Source organism: Lontra canadensis, unplaced genomic scaffold, assembly GCF_010015895.1.
Source record: "Lontra canadensis isolate GAN:19392208 unplaced genomic scaffold, GSC_riverotter_1.0 scaffold8, whole genome shotgun sequence".
NCBI classification, from domain to species: Eukaryota; Metazoa; Chordata; class Mammalia; order Carnivora; family Mustelidae; genus Lontra; species Lontra canadensis.
In genome coordinates this window covers 3936398-3956672 of record NW_022631002.1, presented here as the reverse complement: position 1 = coordinate 3956672, position 20275 = coordinate 3936398, and the positions used below count along the sequence as shown (strand labels likewise).

Genomic DNA, 20275 nt, shown 5'->3' with positions numbered 1-20275 from the left:
GCTTTTGAGTCTGTTGAGTTAACGTGGGAGGGAAGTTTCAGATGTTCTATTTCAGTCCCTGGTCATTTTCTTTCCATTTTCCTTCAGTGTCTGTACTAACAGGGATTACTGTCACTAAGCTACTCCCTGCCGCCCACTCCCCCTGGTCTCTGCCCCTACCCTCACCCTAGAAGATGTTGCCTGTGTCCTTATCAGAGGAAACTGAGGTTCCTGTACCTTGTCTCTCCCACCATAAACCGGAGAGTCTGCCCTTCCTAGGTGGCCCCCCCCCCCCAGCGCTGGGAGCCTCTCAGTGACCCCATCCGGTCTCACTCGGGCTTCAGGCAGCGTCTCCACTGTCCACTTCCCTCTTTGGAGCCCTGGAACCTGCTTTCACTCCACAGCGAACTCAAACTGCTCTGCCTTGTGGAGGGCGCTGCGCGCTCTTCCTGGCTGCTGCTTCCACGTGCCCGGTGCTTAGGACGCTGCTCCCGAAACATCACTCCTCTTGAGGGCACAGCGCCAGCCCCGAGCTTGTGCGCGTGTGCATGCGTGTGCGCAGATCTATTGCTTGCTGCTCTGTGGGTGTAAGTACACTGTTGACTGGTGTAGTCTGGGTACCTCTTACCAGCACCTCTGAACTACACTTGTGATCACATCACTGTACGAAGCAAAAAGAAACCCACCCCTCCGGGCGGGAGGCGCCATCCCCCAGCCAGGGCCCTTGCCGTGTCAGCTGCTGTTTGCTATCATTGGCCCCTGGCCCCTCACGGTGTCTCATGGTGTCTCCGGTCTGTGGATTGAGCTGAGCATCCCCTCCACTGGTCCCCCTTCAGCTTAGCCCGCACTGGCTTTCCCCTTGTTCAGTGTCCAGAAGCTTTCCTGCCACAGGGCCGCCTCCTGGTCACCCCTGGGCTTCCAGTACCCGGTGCCCAGGCAGGGCTCTTCGAACCACAGCGGGTCATTGAACAGAGGCCCTTGTGGCAGGAGAGCAGTTGATTTTGAGTCTCAGGGTTCTGTAAAGACTTAGTATGGCTGTTGGTGGGTAGAACGTGCTATGGCAGAGAGCCATGGGGCTGCGCCAGAGTATCCATTTGGGATTGATGCTTATTTGAAAATGCGCAGATTTTATTTTTGTGGAGTAATTATTTCAGAATAATTGCCAGTCTGTGGCACACGCTGGAGAGTATGGGCTGTTGTGAAAACATGCATCAAAGACAAAATGGACAGCTCCATTGTCCATGGGTGGTCTCAAGCCCGTGGGGTAAGTTAGCACGGGAACCTTTGAGTGAAAGGTTTGTAGAGCGGAGCCCCTGGGTCATGTCTGCTCAGGGACACAGCCTGTACCAGGTCCCTAACCCTCTGGACCTCTGTGTTCTCACGTGTAGAGTGAGGAGGAGGATAACCGTGTCTCCTTGCTAGGGTTGTGGGACGATTATGAACAGTGCAGCTGAGGCCCCCAGCACAGTGTCCACTGTGCCCGGCACTGTGCTGGGGGCCCTCCTGTGGTGCTCGTAGTTCAGGTCTAACTACATGGTCCTCACTGAAGCCCGGTGCTGTGCCCGCAGTAGGAGGGAGACAAGAGCTTTGTAAGCCCAGACTAATTGAATAGATCCCACCAGGGTTTCTTGAGCCTGTAATGCTTTACTTTTTATAAATGGGAAGGTTACTCTGTGTGCTTCCTCAGAGGAAGGCTGGCATTTACTCTCAGTGGAGAGAGGGAGTGTGTGTGTGTGTGTGTGTGTGTGTGTGTGTGTGTGTGTGTGTATGTGTATGTATATGCTGGTGTGGACATTAGAATTTTGCAAATTAAATTCTTAATGCTTAAGACTGAGACCTCCCGGTCCAACTGCATTTTAGAATTGGAAAGCTGCTTTTGTTTGAGTGATGCCTTGGATGGATGTTGGCGGCAGATGTACACATACTGCTTTTCTGGCACACAATCTAAAAGTGAAGGGTGGCAGTGTGCGGTGGCCATAGATCACGGACTTCAGGCCCCGGCTGCACTGCGCAGCTCCTGAGTGCTCACAGGCAAGCTAGGTGATGTTTCCTTGCTGGCCAGAGGGGGATCGTAGTGTTCTCCTGGATGGCTGAGGGTCAAGTGCGGCTGTTAACAAGTGTAAGTTGTAAAGCACTGAGCATAGAAGGTTTCCTTAACTTAACAGCTGTCACTGGTACAAGATTCTTAATGGGACATGGGGAGACTTTGTCTTGTTTTAAAGCATTTCTGGGGAAAAAAACTGAAAGCATTTAATGAAGTGTTAAAGCATTATATGAAGGTGGCATTCACATCTGTCCGAAGGCTGTAGAAAAGAGGGATGTCAGAGGATGAAACGGAGCATAATGTGTTTCTGAATGGAGTAAGGGCGTTCTGGCACCCAAAACATTCCAGAAATTGGAATTCTAATGAAAAAATACAGTTTAGTTATTACGAGACAGTCGTCCTGGAAAGGAGTATCGTCCCTCACTGAATGGTGGATCACCCACTGTGGTGCGTTGGGGGCCCTCGTAGGTGCTGGGGGTCCCCCCGCCGGCTGAGGCTCGGGTTCGGCCCGTGGGCTCCTCCATAGCGGTGTTAGCAAGGCCTGCCTCGGCCTGGGGTGTGGGGGAGAAGCCGGGTCTCTCGGGCCTCTGTCACCTCTGTCACCGTGTACCTCAGCCTCTTCTGCTACTTGTTAAATGAGTCGTGTTCCCGGGTTCCGTTCCCACAGAAAGATGAACGAGTGTTGGTGTTCCCTGGGGGGAGATACTCAAAGAACTGCTTGACCCTCACCTGGCGTACGTGGCGTGGGACAGCACGCAGCTCCCACGCGGCTCTAACAATCGCCAGCCATCGAGCGTTTACTCCATGTGTTCACTCGATGTCACTAACCTCTTCAATGTGCTTCTTCACTCTTTCAGAGTTACTGGAGAATGTAACCCTGATACATAAGCCAGTGTCATTGCAACCCCGTGGGCTGATCAATAAAGGAAACTGGTGCTACATTAATGCCGTATCCTTCTCAAGTGCCGTCCCCAGGCCCGGCCGGCCGCGCCTGGCTCTCCCCCGCGCCTTTACTCCGTGCGGCTGCCGCGGGGCCTCTCCCCGAAAGTTTGAGTCCAAAGACTTGGTTCCTTGCTTAGTCTGCCTACCTTGCTTATAAAGTTATTCCTGACCCCCCAAAAGATGATTTGTTTACTAGTGAGTGACAGAATTAGGCGACTCTGATTTTCACTAGCATGGCCCCGACTGAGGGGGCAGCGTGTCCACTTAAAATCAGAAATGTTGTTTTAATTGATTTATCTTGGTCGAATCAAGTTTTTGTATGTAAATGCTGATTGCAGAGTAATCCCTTCCATGGAAATCCCAAGGCGGTCATCCTCATGGTCATTTGGCGTGTCCCTCTTTATGTTCACGTGTGTAAGTTTGCAGCGCCTTTGGCTGACTCAGTGCTACATGCTTTGGGTGAGATGCACCTTTCAGAAATCTGGAGTGTCTGTTGCATTTCCTTTACACTTCCTTACTGCCGATACTCAGACACTGCAGGCGCTGGTTGCTTGCCCTCCGATGTACCACCTGATGAAGTTCATTCCTCTCTATTCAAAAGTGCAAAGGCCTTGTACGTCGACACCCATGATAGATAGCTTGTAAGTAAGGTGCTGACACGTGTGTCAAGGGCTGGGGTTTTTGTCTCTGGTAATTCGAATTCAAATAGTTTAGCAGGTTCTTAATTTCTTGCAAATGAATCCTATGATTTTATTATTATTTTTAAACGTACTGTTCATGTTTTTATGTGGAAGTTAACCATCAAGGGAACTGGAGCCTTGTTTTCCTGTGTTCCTCAGATGTTACCCAAGTGTGGTGTTTACCATTGTATGTTACGTGAGATAGACCAAGACCTTACAGAGAAAAGACTGAAGAACTCACCAGCGATTATAGCATTTGTTACTTAGTATTTGCCATCTTCACACTAAAAAGTTCTGCTTAGCCATTGAGGCTCTTTAGTAAAAGTATGTCTTTTTAAAAAAAATGTACTAAACTTTTGTTTCCCCCGTGTTTATAGTGTTCGGCTAATGAATGAGTTTACTAATATGCCAGTACCTCCAAAACCCAGACAAGGTGAGTAAAAATGAGGTCTTCTGATGCCCATTACGTATGGACAGTTAGGAGGTCTGATGACTGAGTGTCATAAATTCAGTCTTGCTGGAAAGCAAGTGTATCCAAAATGCAGGCTGCTACACCTGTGCTCTTCTGGGCGCCGTGCGAGGGCGGAGGGGGCCAAGGGGTCCGATGCTGCTGCCCTTGAGCATTCGAACACTCCATTTTCGTTATGAAAACCCGTGTCCTGTTTCCATTGCAGCTCTTGGGGATAGAATCGTGAGAGATATCCGCCCGGGAGCTGCATTTGAACCTACGTATATTTACAGACTTCTGACGGTCATCAAGTCGAGCCTGTCTGAAAAGGTTGGCGCTGCTCTCTCGTAGCCAGTAGAAATTCGCCCCGCGCTCCGGTTGCGGCTGCAGTGGTGCTGTTAGGCACTCCTGGCGCATTGTCAGTGCTGGGGGTCGGGGGCTTCCGTAGCTCGCAGCTTGTTAGGGAGTCGCTTGCTTGATTGAATATTAAAAATACGATCACCGTCATCAGAGCCGGCTCATGCATCGTTTACTGTGCACCAAGTACTCCTGTAAGTTCTTTCTGTACGCGAGCTTACGCAGGCCTGTGAGTGGTGCTCGTCTCCTTGTTGCATTGGAGAAAATGTGACCTTGTCCAAGGTCACACAGCTCCTGCGTGCAGAGCCTGGTATCACAGTCCGCTCCTTGAACGCTGCTCTGCCTCTTACACGGAGCTTGGTGGTGGGGCCTGGAATGGCGGCGGCCTTCAGCAGAGCTGAAAACATCCTCATGTGTTTTAAGCAGTTCCTTGTCTCCTGTTGATATGTTCAGTCATGCGCTTTGCTCCTGAAGGAATGGGACCAGGGGCCGAGGAGGTCTTGAGTAGAGTTTGATGTGGGTCATTATAAGCATTTGAAGTGATGCTTAGGGAAATTATTTAGAAAGAAAACTCATCAGAACAATTCCACTAAAGCTGAGTAAAGCACTATGAAGCTCCTTGTTCTGGGGAAGGGTGACTGGCCAGGACAGGGTAGTCGGATACCACCGGGGGCACTTTACTGCTCCTCTCGTAGCTGTCGGCTCGGAATTTACACTTTCCAGGTAGAAATGTACAGAATGGTGGGAATGCAGAAACGGATTAGACTGTGCCCTCTGCCTTCAAAGAGCTCACTGTCCAGTAGGGGAATTAGATCCAAGAAAACAGGCCAGCAAGAGAAGGACTCAGATGAATGCACACGCCGGTGCTCTGGAAGCCAGAGGGCGGCCGTCCACTCGGGCGAGGCAGAGGGGAAGCAGCGCATCTCAGGGGGCTCCCTGCTCGGAAGTTCTGCTCGTGGACAGAGGTGTCTTTCAGCGTTACATGAATACTGGCTCTGTTCTGTCGGCTCCCTCACACCACCCCCAGGTCGGTGATGGGATGGAAGCACTCATCGGACTCAGAAGCTGTTACTCACAGGGTTTAGTCCAGTGCAGGGACACAAAAGCAACATCAGACGTCCGCGGGAGACCTTGAGACTCCTCTCCCGGTGTGTCGGGAGAACGCACTTAGTTTCTCAGCATCAGCGTGACAGCACGTGGAAAATGTTGTCTGCTATGGAAGCGCATCAGAGACTCCGTGCCCCGGGGCTTTACCAAGGACTGGTCCGGAATTCCAGACTCGCAGAGGGGAAGCAGGTGTGCGCCCCTAAACCACACTCTGTGATTTCGGCACAGTCTCTTTTCACTTCTTGAAATGAGGGGGGGATCCCTCCCCAAATCCAGGTACCCAGGTACCAGCCAAGGACCAACCCAGCAAGCAGGCCTCTCCACGAACAGATTCCTCGAGCCTGCTGTGTCCACTCTCTCTGCATCTCGAGCGGGCCAGTGTCTGCCCTTTCCCACACGCGGAGCGCCCTCCGCTCCAAAGAGCTGCTCTCGGTTGAGAGCTACAGCTCTGTGTGGAGCAGACGGATGCGCCCGGAGGCGGCAGGAGGACTTTGAAAATCTTGGAACATGTGGTTACTCTCCAAAGAGTGAAATGGGAACTAATCCTGAGATTGTAAGACGAGTCCGTGACTATTGTGTGACTCATCTCTGAATGATTCTGCTGGTGTGTGTGTGTGTGTGTGTGTGCAGCCGTGAGCTAAGCCTTTGTCTCAGTAGCTCTTTTCACCTATAATTTGGGTCCTTTCCCCTGTAGTTGCCCATCATCAAAAATAGAAGGAGACACACAGGGCTGCTCTCCACAACCCCCGGTGTGACCGTTAGGCCCTGGGGTTGTGCCGTGAGGTGGCCTTCGACCTCTGTTCCTGGTCTTCTGTTTCATGTCAGCAAAAGAACAACTGTTAAGTGACCGTTTTTATCATAAAGGCAGCACATATTTATTGTAGAAAATTTAAGAAATACGAAAAGATAAGTAAAAATTCCTGCTCATTCTGTACTCAGACAGAAGGATGGACTTGGTCCCCCCCCGCCGTTCGTCTCAGCCTGCCCGTTCAGTGGTCCAAAGTGGAGCTCCGTTTCACATTCAGTCTTGTTGGAAATTTAAGAGGAGACCTGGTCTGACTGTGCATGTATAATGGTCCCTGCAGTCCTCGTGTGGGGACCACTTAAAATTAATGTGCTCACATCTGGCCTTTTCAGGGTCGACAAGAAGATGCTGAGGAGTACTTAGGCTTCATTCTTAATGGACTTCATGAGGAAATGCTGAACCTCAAGAAACTCCTGTCACCAAATAACGAAAGTAGGTCGTGGTCTGTTTGCCACAAACCTGTGAGGACCTTTTCTTAAGAATTCCCTTCGAACGCTTGTCACCGGCCCAAGTGGTACTTTGTTTCCCCCCAGGTCTGTGACCCTTGGCATCCCTTTCTCACTAGGATGAGTCTTACTGTCTTTACGTTGCTTATTTTATAGACCATTGAGATTGTTCTATTTGGATAAATTAAAATATATCCAGAAGCTCTGCTTTTTTCCCTTCAACTCTTACTGAGGAAAGGGATGAAACCTTCAGAAGAGCTGGGAGAGCAGTTGGTGAATATTGTCGAGGCGCTGGCCCTGGCCCTGCTGACATGTTGTCACGCCTCCTTCCTGTCTGCCCCGCACACTGCACGTGGCGCCCTGAGTGACACACATTGGGTTGCGGATATCAGAGTAGTTCACCCCTAAATGCCAAAGCCTGGTTCTTCCGGGAGGAGGGTGCTCCCCCGTGTGACCAGAGCCCCTTTCCGAGTCAGGCCGCGATGACACAGTAATGCCCACTTTCCAGTCCGCCCTTGGATTTCTCAGGTGTCCTTAGCGCGTTGTCCTTGTCGGTTCGTGTGCGCGGGGGTCCGGTGGGCGCACGCGTTGCATTTATTCTTAACGTCGGACACACCCTGATTTCACTTTTAAAGCTAACTCTGTGCGGGCAGCTTCTGTAGGACCTTTCTTTAAAAACGTTTTTGCTGTTACTATTGCCAGTGGTAGCTTAAGCAAACTGTCTCCTTTTCAGAACTCACTATTTCCAACGGACCCAAAAGCCACTCAGTGAATGAAGACGAGCAGGAAGAGCCCGGCGAAGGGAGTGAGGACGAATGGGAGCAAGTGGGCCCCAGAAATAAGACTTCAGTCACTCGCCAGGCGGAGTTTGTTCAGACCCCAATCACTGGCATTTTTGGGGGACACATCAGGTTTATTACGCTTTTCTGGAATACTTTTGTGCTTGCCTTTTCCAGGGTTTTGCTGCGATAAGACGTGTCTGGGAAAGTTTGGACTCAGTGGCTTGCCTTTACGCCCCTGTGCCCGCTCTGTTCCCGGCCTTCCCTTTGCTTCCCTGCTCTCGTCCCACACGGCAGTTCGGCACAGGGCGCCGGTCCCCGGGTCCGGCGGCCGCCCTGACTCCTGCCCCTCACTCCCTGAGCATCGCTCGCCCTGAGCGAGCTGCACTCCGCTAGGTAGGAAGAGAAGGACTTGCTAATGGAAATACATTCTTGTGTCTGCTGGAGAGTGTTAGGCGCCTGAACCAAGTGAGCTAGAAAGGTGAGGGAGACGCTCCGGGCACCTGGCGCCTCCTGGAGTGCCTGGGCCCCCCCTCCTGCCCCAGTTCCCTTCAGCCATGGAAACTTTCAGCAGGCTGGTAAAACCTCACATGTCTGCGAGCTTCTTCTCGAGCCAGTCAGCGCTGCAGTGTCGGGCGGGATTCTGAAGCCGGTCCCCCCGAACGAGTCCTTTCTGAGCGCTTCCCTGTGAGCTGCAGCCTGCCGGCCCCTTTGTGTTCTGGAGTCTCCCCACGTCAGCCTCTTGCGGTCAGGGGTGCTCTGGGGAAACGCCCAGCCTCTCACCGCTGCCGCTGTAACTTGTTTTTGCAGGATGTGATTCCTTGGCCTGGACCGTTTGGGGAGGGGAAGCAGGGATCCAAGTCAGGCGACAGCAGTGAGAGGAGGCTGGCTTGTGCCCTTAGCTCTCGGTTAGACCTCTCACGTTAGCATTCTTGGGCCGGTCCCGTAGGGATGGGAGAGAGGATGAAGGAGCAGCCCGATGGGTAGGACGGCAGCGCCAGATCTGCGCACAGGGAGAGTATCAAAATTCTGAGGCCACGGAGGCCAGCGTTCCCAAAGAGCCCACACTTGTTTGAGAATAACCGGTGGGAAAAACCAGAGTCCGCTTTGGAGATTTCTAGCTTGGCCTGCATGGCTCTGCCAGGCCTCTGGCCTCGGGGTGTCTTTTTATGCTGAAATTGATTGTTGACATTTTTGAGAAACGATGAAGATAGGAATATTTTTTATAAGTTAGGACAGTTCTTTCCTGTGTGAAGTAGTAGTTAGTCCCATGAAGTGCGCTTCCTTGTTCAGACAGCTGGAAGGTGGTGGTTTGTTTTTTTTTTTTTTTTAATTCACCGTCTTTGGGTATGTGTTCACTTCCCTCTGAAAAACCAGCTCCTTTCCTCAACTTTCCCCTCAGGCCACGTCAATAAAAGTCTAAGCCATTGGAGTCAGGAGGGTCGCCTCTTGATTCCTCCACCAGTTTGGTGTTTTTTTGTTTTTTTTTTTTTAATTTTATTTATTTATTTGACAGAGACAGTGAGAGAGGGAACACAAGCAGGGGGAGTGGGAGAGGGAGAAGCAGGCCCCCCGCAGAGCAGGGAGCCCAATGCAGGGCTCAGTCCCAGGACCCTGGGATCATGACCCCAGCCGAAGGCAGACGCTTAATGACTGAGCCACCCAGGCGCCCTCCTCCACCAGTTTTTAACTCCTGTCGCTCTTGGAGCTGGGAAGGGGCCGCTGCTCCCCAGTGGCACCCTGGAAGGAGGGGTGGCGTCGAGGTGTGTCCCAGCCCCACTCTTCAGCAGTGTGGCGCGGGCACGGGGGCCCTTCATCCGGCTCTTCACGGAATCTGCCCCCTAAAGCCTCAGTACCCACGCACGCCTGTTTGATCCCGTCCGTAAACTAGGTCACTCAGACTGCAGAAATGGAATTCCTTGTTGAGCTCCTGGAACGTTTCCTTGCCGGGGCTGAGAGATGGGCCGAGCACACAAGTTGTACTCAGAAAAACTTAGAAAAAGAAAAATGAAAAACCAGCTAAGAAAACAAGGTTGAATTGGCTCCCTTCTTGAGGGTGGTGGGTAGCCTTGTTTTCTGGAATGTTCTCTTGTTTTTTATTATACACACCCTGCTCCTCTCCTTTTGTAAGTCATTTTTGTAGGGGGGAAGCGCCATTAAAAACATTCTGTTTACCTTGGGGTTTCCTCTATTTTATTGGAACGGGCTATGATACGTTGAGAAAACGGAGAGTGTCCGCATTATGAGGCCCCGGCAGGAGAGGCGCATTTCCTGGCTGGTGCGTTCAGTAAAGTGTGGAGCGGAGGTGCAGGAATTCGGAAGATGAATGTGTTTTCTTCCCGCCTGCTTGTGCGGGGAGAATGGTCACCCTGCGGGTGGTTGCTGGAAACAATCAGGAGGTGGTATTCAGCAGGATTATTTCCAAATTCAGTAAATTTTTGGCTTTTCTGTTCTCTCTGGTCTTCTAAAGATGATACTGAGCGATCTCGTTTTCAGTTAATGTGTCTTCTCCGGCTGGCTTGCCTTAACGGAGAGTGGGACGGAGCGGTGACTCTTACAGTCTTCTGTTTCTGTCTCTGCCTCTCAGGTCTGTGGTTTACCAGCAGAGCTCAAAGGAGTCGGCCACGTTGCAGCCTTTCTTCACCCTGCAGCTGGACATCCAGTCTGACAGGATCCGGACGGTCCAGGATGCGTTGGAGAGCTTGGTGGCAAGAGAGTCTGTCCAGGGTTATACCACAAAAACCAAACAAGAGGTATACTCCTAGTTGATCTCGAACGTTGTGCTGAGGCTCCCTGGTGTGGTGGAAAGAGTCCAGAAGTGGGAGCACGGAGAAGTGCCTTTGCATTCTGCCTCTTAAACCCGGTGCTTAACTGGTTTGGATTGGAAGTTTCCACATTTTTGGAATGAAATGGTCGAGGCAGATGCTCCCAGCAGCCTCCTTTATCTCTAAACCATGTATCCCAAGGTAGTAGCCGCTTGGATTGTTTGTCTTGAGCCACTTTTAATTTTCTGATCGTTGAATTACGGTGGGGAAAATCAGTACCACCTCTAACAGAGGCCGCACAGCTTCTTTACATCCCTGACGCCGTAGAGCAGTTCTGTGAGATTAGTTAGGGGAGAACTCCTAACTACTCCAAACCTACCGATTTTTCATTTGCTTGTAGGTCTTCAGGGACATCGACAAATAGAAAGTAGCTGTTTTCTTGTCTGTTAGTCTTTCATTCGATCTGAAAAGGACAGAAGCCTGAGTCCTTTAGTTTTCGGGCGTCAAGGGAAGCAGATAGCTTCGTGGGGTGTACTTGTTGGCCAAGGCAGGAGAGGGCGAGCATATTCTGCTCTCAGAGAGCTTACTGGTTCCTGGGGTCCAAATGTACCAGCTGCCGCCTGTTTTCCACTCGGCGGTCGAGGGGGTCTTCTCCTTTGCTGAGGTGATGCCTGTGAATACGGAAAAACATACAGGGGAGGGGACCGCAGGCTAGCTGGGGGCAGCGCTCACCTGCACCGTCCCTCGCGTCCCTGGGGAGCCTGCTGTGAGCAGACTGTGTGGCGGCCGAAGGGGCAGGAAGAGTAGACGTTGCCAGCACCTCACCGAGCTCGCTGGGCCTCCCAGGCCGGACAGCCCGCGCTGGGAGAGCTGAGCGGAGGTGGACTGGAGACCTGCGGTCATCTGGGGCCTCCTGCTCAGACTGACGAACCCATCCTCTTGGGGGATCCACACAGAGTTAGGCCTAACCCTCCACCACGTTTTCTGACTTGCTTCTTCCCACGGGTGATTTTATTTAAAAAATACAAGTGGTAGGAGCGAGAGACAGAATCTTGGCACTTGTCTTAAGTGAATAAGCGGAGTCTGGCAGTGGAACTTAATGAGAAAGTGGGTATTTGTTTTCGGGGACATTGGTTGGTGTGGCTGAGTTGCGCGCTTGGCTCATTCTGTGGCTGCTGTGGCTGCGGAGGTGGCGTCACTGTCCCCGTGGCTCTCTTCTCGCTGGCTGTCCTCTGGCCACCCCTGGAGGTTGGTGGGCGCTCATGCCGCAGGCGGTTTCCTGCCTTTCCCTGGGCTGCCAGGAAAGCCCCCTTGCGGGTGGTTTTCCTCTTGCTCCTGCTCCAGTTAGCTGCGGGCTTGGGGAGGGCGCAGACGAGATAGAGGGGGGGAGCGGGAGGGAACGGGGGCTTGTTCTAGATGGCGGGTGGAGGAAGGATGCAGGCAGAAGAGGCATTCCGGGGAGCCATGAGGAAGGAAATGGAACTGCTCACTCGCAGATCCTTGGTGGTGCTGTGTTACCAGAGCAGGAGCGAGAACACCCAGAAAAGCAAATGGTTGAAAAAGGAAGATTTCGGACAGTTCGTGTGGAGTGGGGATATTTGGAAAGAGCAAGTATCACATTTTCTGGAATGTGATTTCTTTAAACCTTAATGTTTTTATATTTTAAGGTCACAAGGTTTTTTGCTGTGGGAACACATGATGAAGGTCCATGGGAAACTATGATTACATAAACTACTTGCTGTATAGAAAAGATCTGGTTTTCTTGGGTGAAGAAAAGTTTGTCTCAGTTTGTCTGGAAACCTAAAACACAGGCAAAAATTTCAGATTAGTCACTTAATGAATTGCCTGAAAGCTTGAGGTCCAAATCCTGGGTCACCAGCACTTATAAGCATCCCGGAGACACGTTTGTCCCAACTCTTCGGTTCACAGATAAGGAAGCTGGAGTCCACTCGTCAGAACCCCGGTTTCTGACTGTCGAGCTGTAGCCACACTTGTCCATCATTCACACGTTTTGTTGGGTGTGGAGACACCAGGATGCAGACATACGTTGGGACTCTGGAGGCACGTTGGGTGGTCCCACAGCTGGGATCAGAGTCTGGGTTGGAAGCCAGGTGCCGTCAGACACGTCCCCCCGGATACGAATGTGGTCTTCTGAGCGCTTCCTTGGTTTCTCATCTATGCTGGTATCTTTTGGATCGTGACTCAAACAGATTCTGCCAGAAGTGTTCTTCATGTAAACACAGGAAGCATCAAAGGGTTTATAGGTACAAAGAACAATAAATAAGGGGAACAAGAATGGTTCGTGAGGACGCATTTTAATGAAAAGCAGCATTCGCTAGACCTGCAAAAGCATGTAAGGAGCATATAAATTGATAAAACTGGCACTTGCAAAATTAATGGCTAGAGTAGATGGCTTTCGGGGTATTGGGAAACACCCTGGCCTCACTTTGATGAGTGGCGTGGGACTTGCTAGAAAGCGTGTTAGTGCATACGTAACGCAGAGTTCTGCTGCGACGTTCGCTTTTCAGTTTCTGCGCCCGTGCGTCGTGACCGTCACAGAGCAGGGCTTCTGAGGGGGGCGTTCACACGTGGGCTCGCGAAGCCGTGGGGTCTTCTGCGGTTGTGTGCACAGGATGGTGGCCTTTCTGTTCGAGGAATGTCAGTAGCTCTCAGAAGGCCTCTTAGCAGAGTGTTAGATGTTGAGAAGCTCCCTCCACCCAGCGGCGGCCGAGCGGTGCCGTCCTGGACCCTCAGGCCACGGGCCCTTGGCGGGGGTGGGGTGGGGGTGTCCTTGTGTGACGGACGTGCGTCTGCTGCTGCGTGAAGTAAGGCGCGGGGTCCTGCTCTGCTTTGTGCCTCAGGTGGAGATAAGTCGGAGAGTGACTCTGGAGAAGCTCCCTCCTGTTCTGGTGCTGCATCTCAAGCGGTTTGTTTACGAGAAGACGGGGGGATGCCAGAAGCTCGTCAAGAACATTGACTACCCTGTGGACTTGGAGATCAGTAAAGGTAACAAACACGGAAGGCAGAAGGGTTCGTGGTGACAGCTGTCCGGGGAGTCCGTGCGCTTGATGCTTGGCGCTTCTGTCTACTTTCGAGAACGAGAAGTTCTCATGTGACTTTCTGGTTTTCAGTTTCTCGGCTTACCACAGATTTTTGTCTTAAAATTGGCACCAAAGGGGCTCTTGAAAAATAAAGGCAAAGGTGAAGAAACCATATACTCTTACTAGATCAGAAGAATAGAGAGATTCTGTCCATCAAAATGAGCATCGTTTTTCTAGAAAGGTTTTATGGGTTAGTGGTACAAAATCGTTTTCTTTGTACTAAGTGTTAGCAACTGCGCAGCGCAGCCTGGTGAAAGGGGCTTTTTCAGTGAAGTGAGAGAGGGTTGTCCGTAGGCCCCTGGGGGTTCCTCCGACCTCTGGTTGCAGTGACGCTGGGTCAGGTTTGTGGCTTTCTGTTGGCTACGAGTCTGTCAGGTAACCGGGGCTCAGCAGCCTTGATGCATTTTGACCAAAGCACCAAGTTCAGGGTGTCTTGGTGAAAGTGCAGCTCGAAGAGGAGCTGTCCTTGAGCTTCGGGGTTCGTGAAGTAGGTGCTGTGCCGCACGGCCTTGACTGAGAACAAGCTGGAGGCCGTTCTGAGATCATCAGGGAGTGCTCAGAACAGAAAAGTGGTTGTGGGATGTCACCGCTGGGTCCTGCAGAGGAATGCAGCTGTCGCCCTCCCTCCCCTTCAGTCCCCACCACGTAGCATGGCCACACTCCACTCCTTCCTGGGCCTGGGGACTCCCAAACTGGGGGTAGCTGGCCTAGCCTGGAGCCCCAGGCAGGGACGCTGCGTTTCTGCAGCCGGTCTCCAGCTGACGGGCTGACTCCTGGGCCAGCTCGTGGTCGCTCCCTCCCTCCTTCACCTCGGAGCTGCTTTGTTCGGAGGCAACATGTCTTCCTGATTCCGTTTGAGAACCAGAAAGGGGAAGAAATACCAGCCGAGAATCACATACCGGGTCACATACCAGGTCGCCCGGGCTGTTGTGCCTGGGCTGTTGGGTGAGGCGCGTACACCGAGCCCCACGGGGCATCCTGTGCCCCATACTCTTGCCGCTTCCCTCCTGCCCAGATAAACCGCCTGCACTGATGCAACCGGCTTTGTTTACAGACCTTTGCTGGCTGCCTGTGCCCTTACGGCAGCTGCTACCTTAAATGCTTTCTAGAAAGGAGTCAGCTAAGGCAGGACCAGAGGCCGTGGTGTGGGTCGTGGGCGGGGGGATGGGAGGGGCCGGCTGGTAAGGGCAGTGCCGGGCCCATCTGCAGGTGTGCTGCCCCTGTAGGGGCCCTGGGGCCCGGAGGACAGGGCTGTCCGCCTGCCCAGCTGGGGCACCGGTGCCTCTTTGGAGAGACCGTCTGACCCACACAATGGAAGTTTTGTGGTCTCACGTGTGAGACATCCCAGTTCTTAGGTGTCCTGGAGCTTTGTTTTGCTTCTGAGCGGGCGGCCAGCTTCTTTTCCAGTGCTCAGGGTATCTGCTTGGGGGGGCTTCCAGCACGCACTCGGCGGACCCAGGATGTTCTCCTGTTGCACGACTGCTTGCTGGCGGGGCCGTTGCTGGGCCACCTGGCTGGCCCCCCACGGGCAGTGCCTGCGCACCGGGGGAGGCGGTGGGTGTTGTTTCCCTGCTGTGTGGGGTGGGTGCATGTGAGTGGGGACCATTGTCACCTCTTTGCTTCCATTACTCCGAGCCTTTCTGGAAGTGCTTTTGTAGACTGGAGCTGTTGATATTTTGTTTTTCAGAACTGCTTTCTCCAGGGGTTAAAAATAAGAATTTTAAATGCCACAGAACCTACAGGCTATTTGCAGGTAAGGAAATTTGTCTGTTATTTCCTTTCTGAAGCAGTGATAGAAGGGTCTGTGCCCAGGCACGGTTTGCTCCCAGACAGCCTCACGCAGACACTAGACTCCTCCGCTGGTTTCCCTGTGGACTTGCTAAGTCAGGACGTCTTTTGATGAAAACATGTGTTTGTCCTGACATCCGGTGCTGGAAATTTGACCGAATATCCTTTTGGCTCTAAGCTGAATCTGGTCCTTGTTGAGCATCTTTTCTGTCTTTGAGTCGGAGGGGCAGGCGTGAGGCCGCTGGCCTGGCAGTTTAAGGCTGTGACCTTGGCTGAGGTGGTCGCGGTACCTGTGTGGCGAGGTGCTGCCTGTGGGGGCGCTACCTCTGGGTGGGGCAGCACTGATGAGGTTAGGAGAGGGGGGCCCACACGGACCATCTGCTGCATGGTCTTCACTGCGCTGGCTCACCGGGCTCCTGGGCTGCCACACTCCGGCTCAGAGCCCTCCTGGGGGGCGATGGCATCCTCAGCCCCAGAACTGGGGGCCCTGACCCCTCTTATCTCCTGGCCCTCCACTTCCTGAGGCACCTGGCGTCCTTGTCTGCCTTCCTTCCTCTTTTGTAGCCCGAGTCTCCTGGGCCTTTGAGGCTTTATGTCTCTCTTGGTAGTCCCCGTTTGCAACAGCCGCGGGTGCTTTCTGGCCTTTTTTATTGGAATTTTCTGGCTGCTTTTTCTGTACACTTCCTTTTGTGTTGGCTTTGGTGAGCAAGTTTGTAATTTAAAATGACAGGAGTGTTTGTTGACCGTCACACGTTCATTGGACCTTTCTCCTAGGGACCTTTCGTAGTATTCATTTGTTCTCGCAGCTGTCCTGAGGTACAGGTGGTGGGGTCCCCTGTCTTATAAAACAAGAAACCCGAGTTCTGAGAGAGACACTCTCCACTCTGAGCGGCGGTGGCTGGGCTGGGCTTCACACCGTCACTGCCAGTCCCTCGTGCGTATTTAGGAGGTTGGGTTGGGCCCTGATCAGTGGGTCAGGTCCCTGTTGCACACGGGTGGGGTTTGGCCCAGTCCGGTCTTCCTGCTTGTGGCTCTGCCCTTTGTCTTCTCTCCCAAAGCCGTGATGATGGCTTCTCCCCTGACAGGGTGGCCACGCGCTCCTGTAGTGTCCCCAGCCCTTTCCTTGCCCTGCCTTGTCATGGAGGCCCTGCCGCCTTGGCTCAGGCCCTGCAGCTGCCTCGGATCCTGGAGCAGCCCTGGGGTCCGGCCTGCTCAGGGAGCTTGGCCCCAAGTCCCAGCGGGAGCTGAAGTGCTGCTTTGCTGCCTCCTTGCAACTCCTCCCCTCATTGCTGGGCCAGGCTGGCGATCAAGCTCAAGGGGCCCTGGGTCCTACTCTGCCTGCCGGCCGTGGTCCAGCATCTGAACTGGGGCTGTCACTTGCGTTGCTGATTCCTCCTCTCACGGCTTCTCATCTCCGATAAGGGCCCTGGATTCGATGGGCTGGCATTTTCTGTAAAATGTGAGGAAGGAAGCACGTGAGAATGGTTCTGACTGTGGGACCGGGAGAGCACGTGAGTGCAGCACTGCCCAGCCCCGTCCTGCTGGGCTCACCTGCAGCCCTGACACGCCCCGCCAGTCCCCGGGCCGCCGCTGCGGAGACCCCAGCCGCTTGCAGTGCCTACTCTGGAGGATCGCGGCTGCAGGTGTCCAGAAGGAAATACGGATCCGCTGAACCACAGGTCCTTTACATCCCACTGAAGGGTCACTTCCTATAAAGTCTTGTCCGAGTCGTAGGTCTTGGAGGTGAAAATCCAGGACAAAAGCCCGAAAGCAGATTTGGGGTCCAAGGGACCGGCTGTGTTGAACCTGTTCCATGCCCTTGATGCCCGTGTGATCTCGGTGACCGGCAGTGCCCGTGCTGGTCCCACCGCCGGCTTCCTGCCTGGTCGCCCTGCAGTCTTCCGCCCTCGGGTGTCCAGTTGTGTTTGTCACAGGGATGGCTGGGGCCGGAGCCGGGGAGTCCTCTGAGCCCCAGAGACTGCTTTGCCAGAGGGACTGTCCTCCCACCAGCAGTGGCCACGGGCCCGGAGCAGGCTGGGTCCTCCCGAGGTGTGGCCGCTGCCGCCAGAGCCCAGTGACACGCCCACCAGCTAGGTAGGGTGCCTCTCCAAGTGACGGTCCTTTTTGCCCCGGTGGTGGCACACAGCCCGCCTGGTCACGTTGCAGGCCACACTGGGTGTTTCCTTCCCCCAGCCTCCTCTATCAGCTGCCTCGGCCCCTCCGCCCTCCTCCTCACAGAGGAAACATGCAGCCTTTGGTGTCTTTAGATAACAGAATTTTTTTTTTTTTAAGTAAATAACAAGTGGTATTTATTATAGTTATTTTGGCATTATTTGTTAAAAAAAAATTAGAACATTTTTTAAAAGGGAAAAGGATGATGAACTACTGCCATGTTGGTGGGGCTGCTGCACTCGGCCCGTGTCACAGCCCTGCTGTCCCTCCTGAGATGTGTGGTCACTCACTGTGATGACAGCCCCAGAAAACCCGGGTTCTCAGCTTTTCCTGTTTCTTCACAAGCATGATCCTACGTGTCCAGTGCCCCTGTCTGTCCATCTGCCGTGATGCAGTCCGCTAACCATTCCTTCTAGCGCGGGTGTTGCCGTGGGTCCGAGGTTTGGACGCTCTCCGTAGAGCATCCGGAAGTGGGGTTGGCTGGATGAAGGGCGCAAGCGTTTTGGGTCTCTGGGTGGCGTTTCTGGAGGTGGGTGGGTGGTGGGGCTGGGGGTCTTTGGCGCTCTGTCCCCGTGTGCTCTCCTCAGCGATGGACATGGAGTGGTGGGCCATCCTCACCCACGGAGCTGGCGTGCGGGACGGCCCCACGGAGCTGGCGTCTCGTGTTTGTGAGGCGTTAAACATCCTTAAAATGTCATTAAGATACACACGTGTGACTTTTTCTTGGAAATTGTGCAGAGTTTTGATGATGTGACATAGCTTTGTGTAGTGACGTCTCCGTGTCCCGCCTGCCTCGATGAGGGGCGTCCCATGCAGTGGCTCTGTGGGGGGCTGGTGGGCGCCCTCGGCCGCAGGGGTGCGGCTGTCTCACCGGGTCGCCCGCGGGCCTCTCTTGCAGTGGTCTACCACCACGGCAGCAGCGCGACGGGCGGCCACTACACCACGGACGTCTTCCAGATCGGCCTCAACGGCTGGTTGCGCATTGACGACCAGGCGGTCAAGGTCATCAGCCAGTACCAGGTGGTGAAGCCCACTGCGGAGCGCACAGCCTACCTCCTGTATTACCGCCGTGTGGACCTGCTGTAGCCGCCCGCGCGCCGTGTGCCCGCCGCCCGCTTGCAGACGCCGACTCCCTCTGACGTCCTCCCTCTCTTCAGCTGCTCTCTAGAGAGACTCTTCTCCTTCTCAGAAATGGGCTAGAATGGAAAGCAGATGCCGCGGGGCTTGTGCGCAACAGTTCACGTTGACGTCTACCTTCCAGATCCAAATCATTTGGTTCAGACTGTCGCTTGATTTAAGAAAATACACACAACCCATGTTTCTGAAATAATGCCGATTCCTGAGTAAGAAGGGGGACTTGCATTGATTCCCAGTCTAATTGCTTAGTAGAATAAATCCTGCACCAGCAACACTTGTAAATTTGTGAAAATGAATTTTATCTTTCCTTAAAAAAATAAATTTTTTAATCCATCACACTTTCCTTCCCACCCTTTAGTTTTTGATAAACGATAAAAATGAGCCAGTTATCAGAGAAGAAATAGTTCTTACTTCAAAAGAAACGTAAATACAAAAAATAAGTTGCTGGTTCCTTACAGGACAAACACATTGTAATAACCGTGCGGTGAGAGGCTGCTTCCGAGCACACCGCAGAGCAGACGTTTGGAGTTCAGATGCTAGTCTGTGCAGATGGGTGATTGTAACTTTATTGCCATTAAAAGATTTCAAATCGCATTCATGCTTCTGTGTACACGTAATGAACAATGGGCAAAATAATGAAGATTGATATTTCCCTAAGTCGCTGTTTAATTCTGCTGTCTGCTCCTCTTAATGCCGCGTCTCTAATTGTACACAGTTTAGTGATCTCCAGGAGTACAGAAGTTGTCGCCCATCAATAAAGATCACCAAGTTGGTTTAAAGCTGTGCGTGGTGTTTCTTTGACTGCAGTTGCCTCTTCGTTTCTGGAGTTCGGGGGAGGGGGTGGGAGGACACCCCCAGAATTACAGTGAGCCCTACGACCAGGTGAACCAAGACCCGGGTTGTGCTTGTTGAATATCTCCGATGTTAGTGACTAGTGGTCTGGGGAAGTGGGAGGTTTTGGATCTTCTGATAGCAGAAGAGGGGCGGGGGAGGGAAAGTGGCCCTGTGCTGTTCCTGGCCCCGGCGTGGTCAGCATCACCAGAGTGGCGGCCTCGGATGGTGGCCGGACATCGTGCTGCTGGGGCGTCTTAGCAGCAGCTCAGGCGCCCCTCTTGGTTGTGGAAAGGAGGCCTTCCCAGGCAGAAGAGATGGGGAGGCGAGAGGCCGCGTGTGGTCAGGCCACCCCTGGTGGCTCTCGTGTCTGTGGTGCCCCCACTTCCAGGCCAGGCGCACAGTTCATGGTAACGGCTTGGGGTCCCCAAGAAGCAAGTTTACGTGGTTGGAGCCTTTTCCCCAGGCTCCTCCTTCAGCAGCTGGTGTTCTTAATCCTAGACTTGTGCCACCCGCGTTCAGAGCTTCCTCCTCAAATCACAGTCCTAGCGCTGTCCACTTAGCCTGCTTAGCTGTTGTCACTCCGGTCTGATTTGCTTGGCTGACTTACAAGTTACAGTTAGGTTCTCCTTAAAGTTACGTACAGCTCTTAGGAACACATGCTGTGTGGGGTCCAAATTCACTTTGGGGGCAGTAGCCCCCCACCAGCAGGAGCCCCCCCAAAGACGGAATAAGGCTCTACCGTGCAATACTTCGTTGAGCTCTGGGTGGTGATACTGTGACCCAGGTCAAGGACGACCGGTCCGGTAGGGCCCTGGCCTCTGTAACTCATGCTGGTCCTTCCGCCCTGGCGGGGTCAGCGGCCTGTGAGCCGAGTAAGTGAGCGCCCTCTCA

General features: G+C 53.2%; 1 protein-coding gene across 1 annotated transcript in view; it reads left to right on the top strand.

The window, feature by feature from the left end:
- Positions 1–19333, top strand: part of USP10 (ubiquitin specific peptidase 10) — a 67339-nt gene extending 48006 nt beyond the window's left edge. Inside the window, exons 5-14 of the mRNA XM_032854604.1 lie at positions 2881–2972; positions 3497–3606; positions 4023–4078; positions 4320–4423; positions 6695–6794; positions 7542–7719; positions 10175–10340; positions 13214–13358; positions 15141–15206; positions 18312–19333. Of these exons, the coding sequence (XP_032710495.1) occupies positions 2881–2972; positions 3497–3606; positions 4023–4078; positions 4320–4423; positions 6695–6794; positions 7542–7719; positions 10175–10340; positions 13214–13358; positions 15141–15206; positions 18312–18499 (1205 nt within the window). The 3' untranslated portion in view covers positions 18500–19333. The remainder of the gene's footprint in view (positions 1–2880; positions 2973–3496; positions 3607–4022; positions 4079–4319; positions 4424–6694; positions 6795–7541; positions 7720–10174; positions 10341–13213; positions 13359–15140; positions 15207–18311) is intronic.
- Positions 19334–20275: the final 942 nt, after the last annotated feature.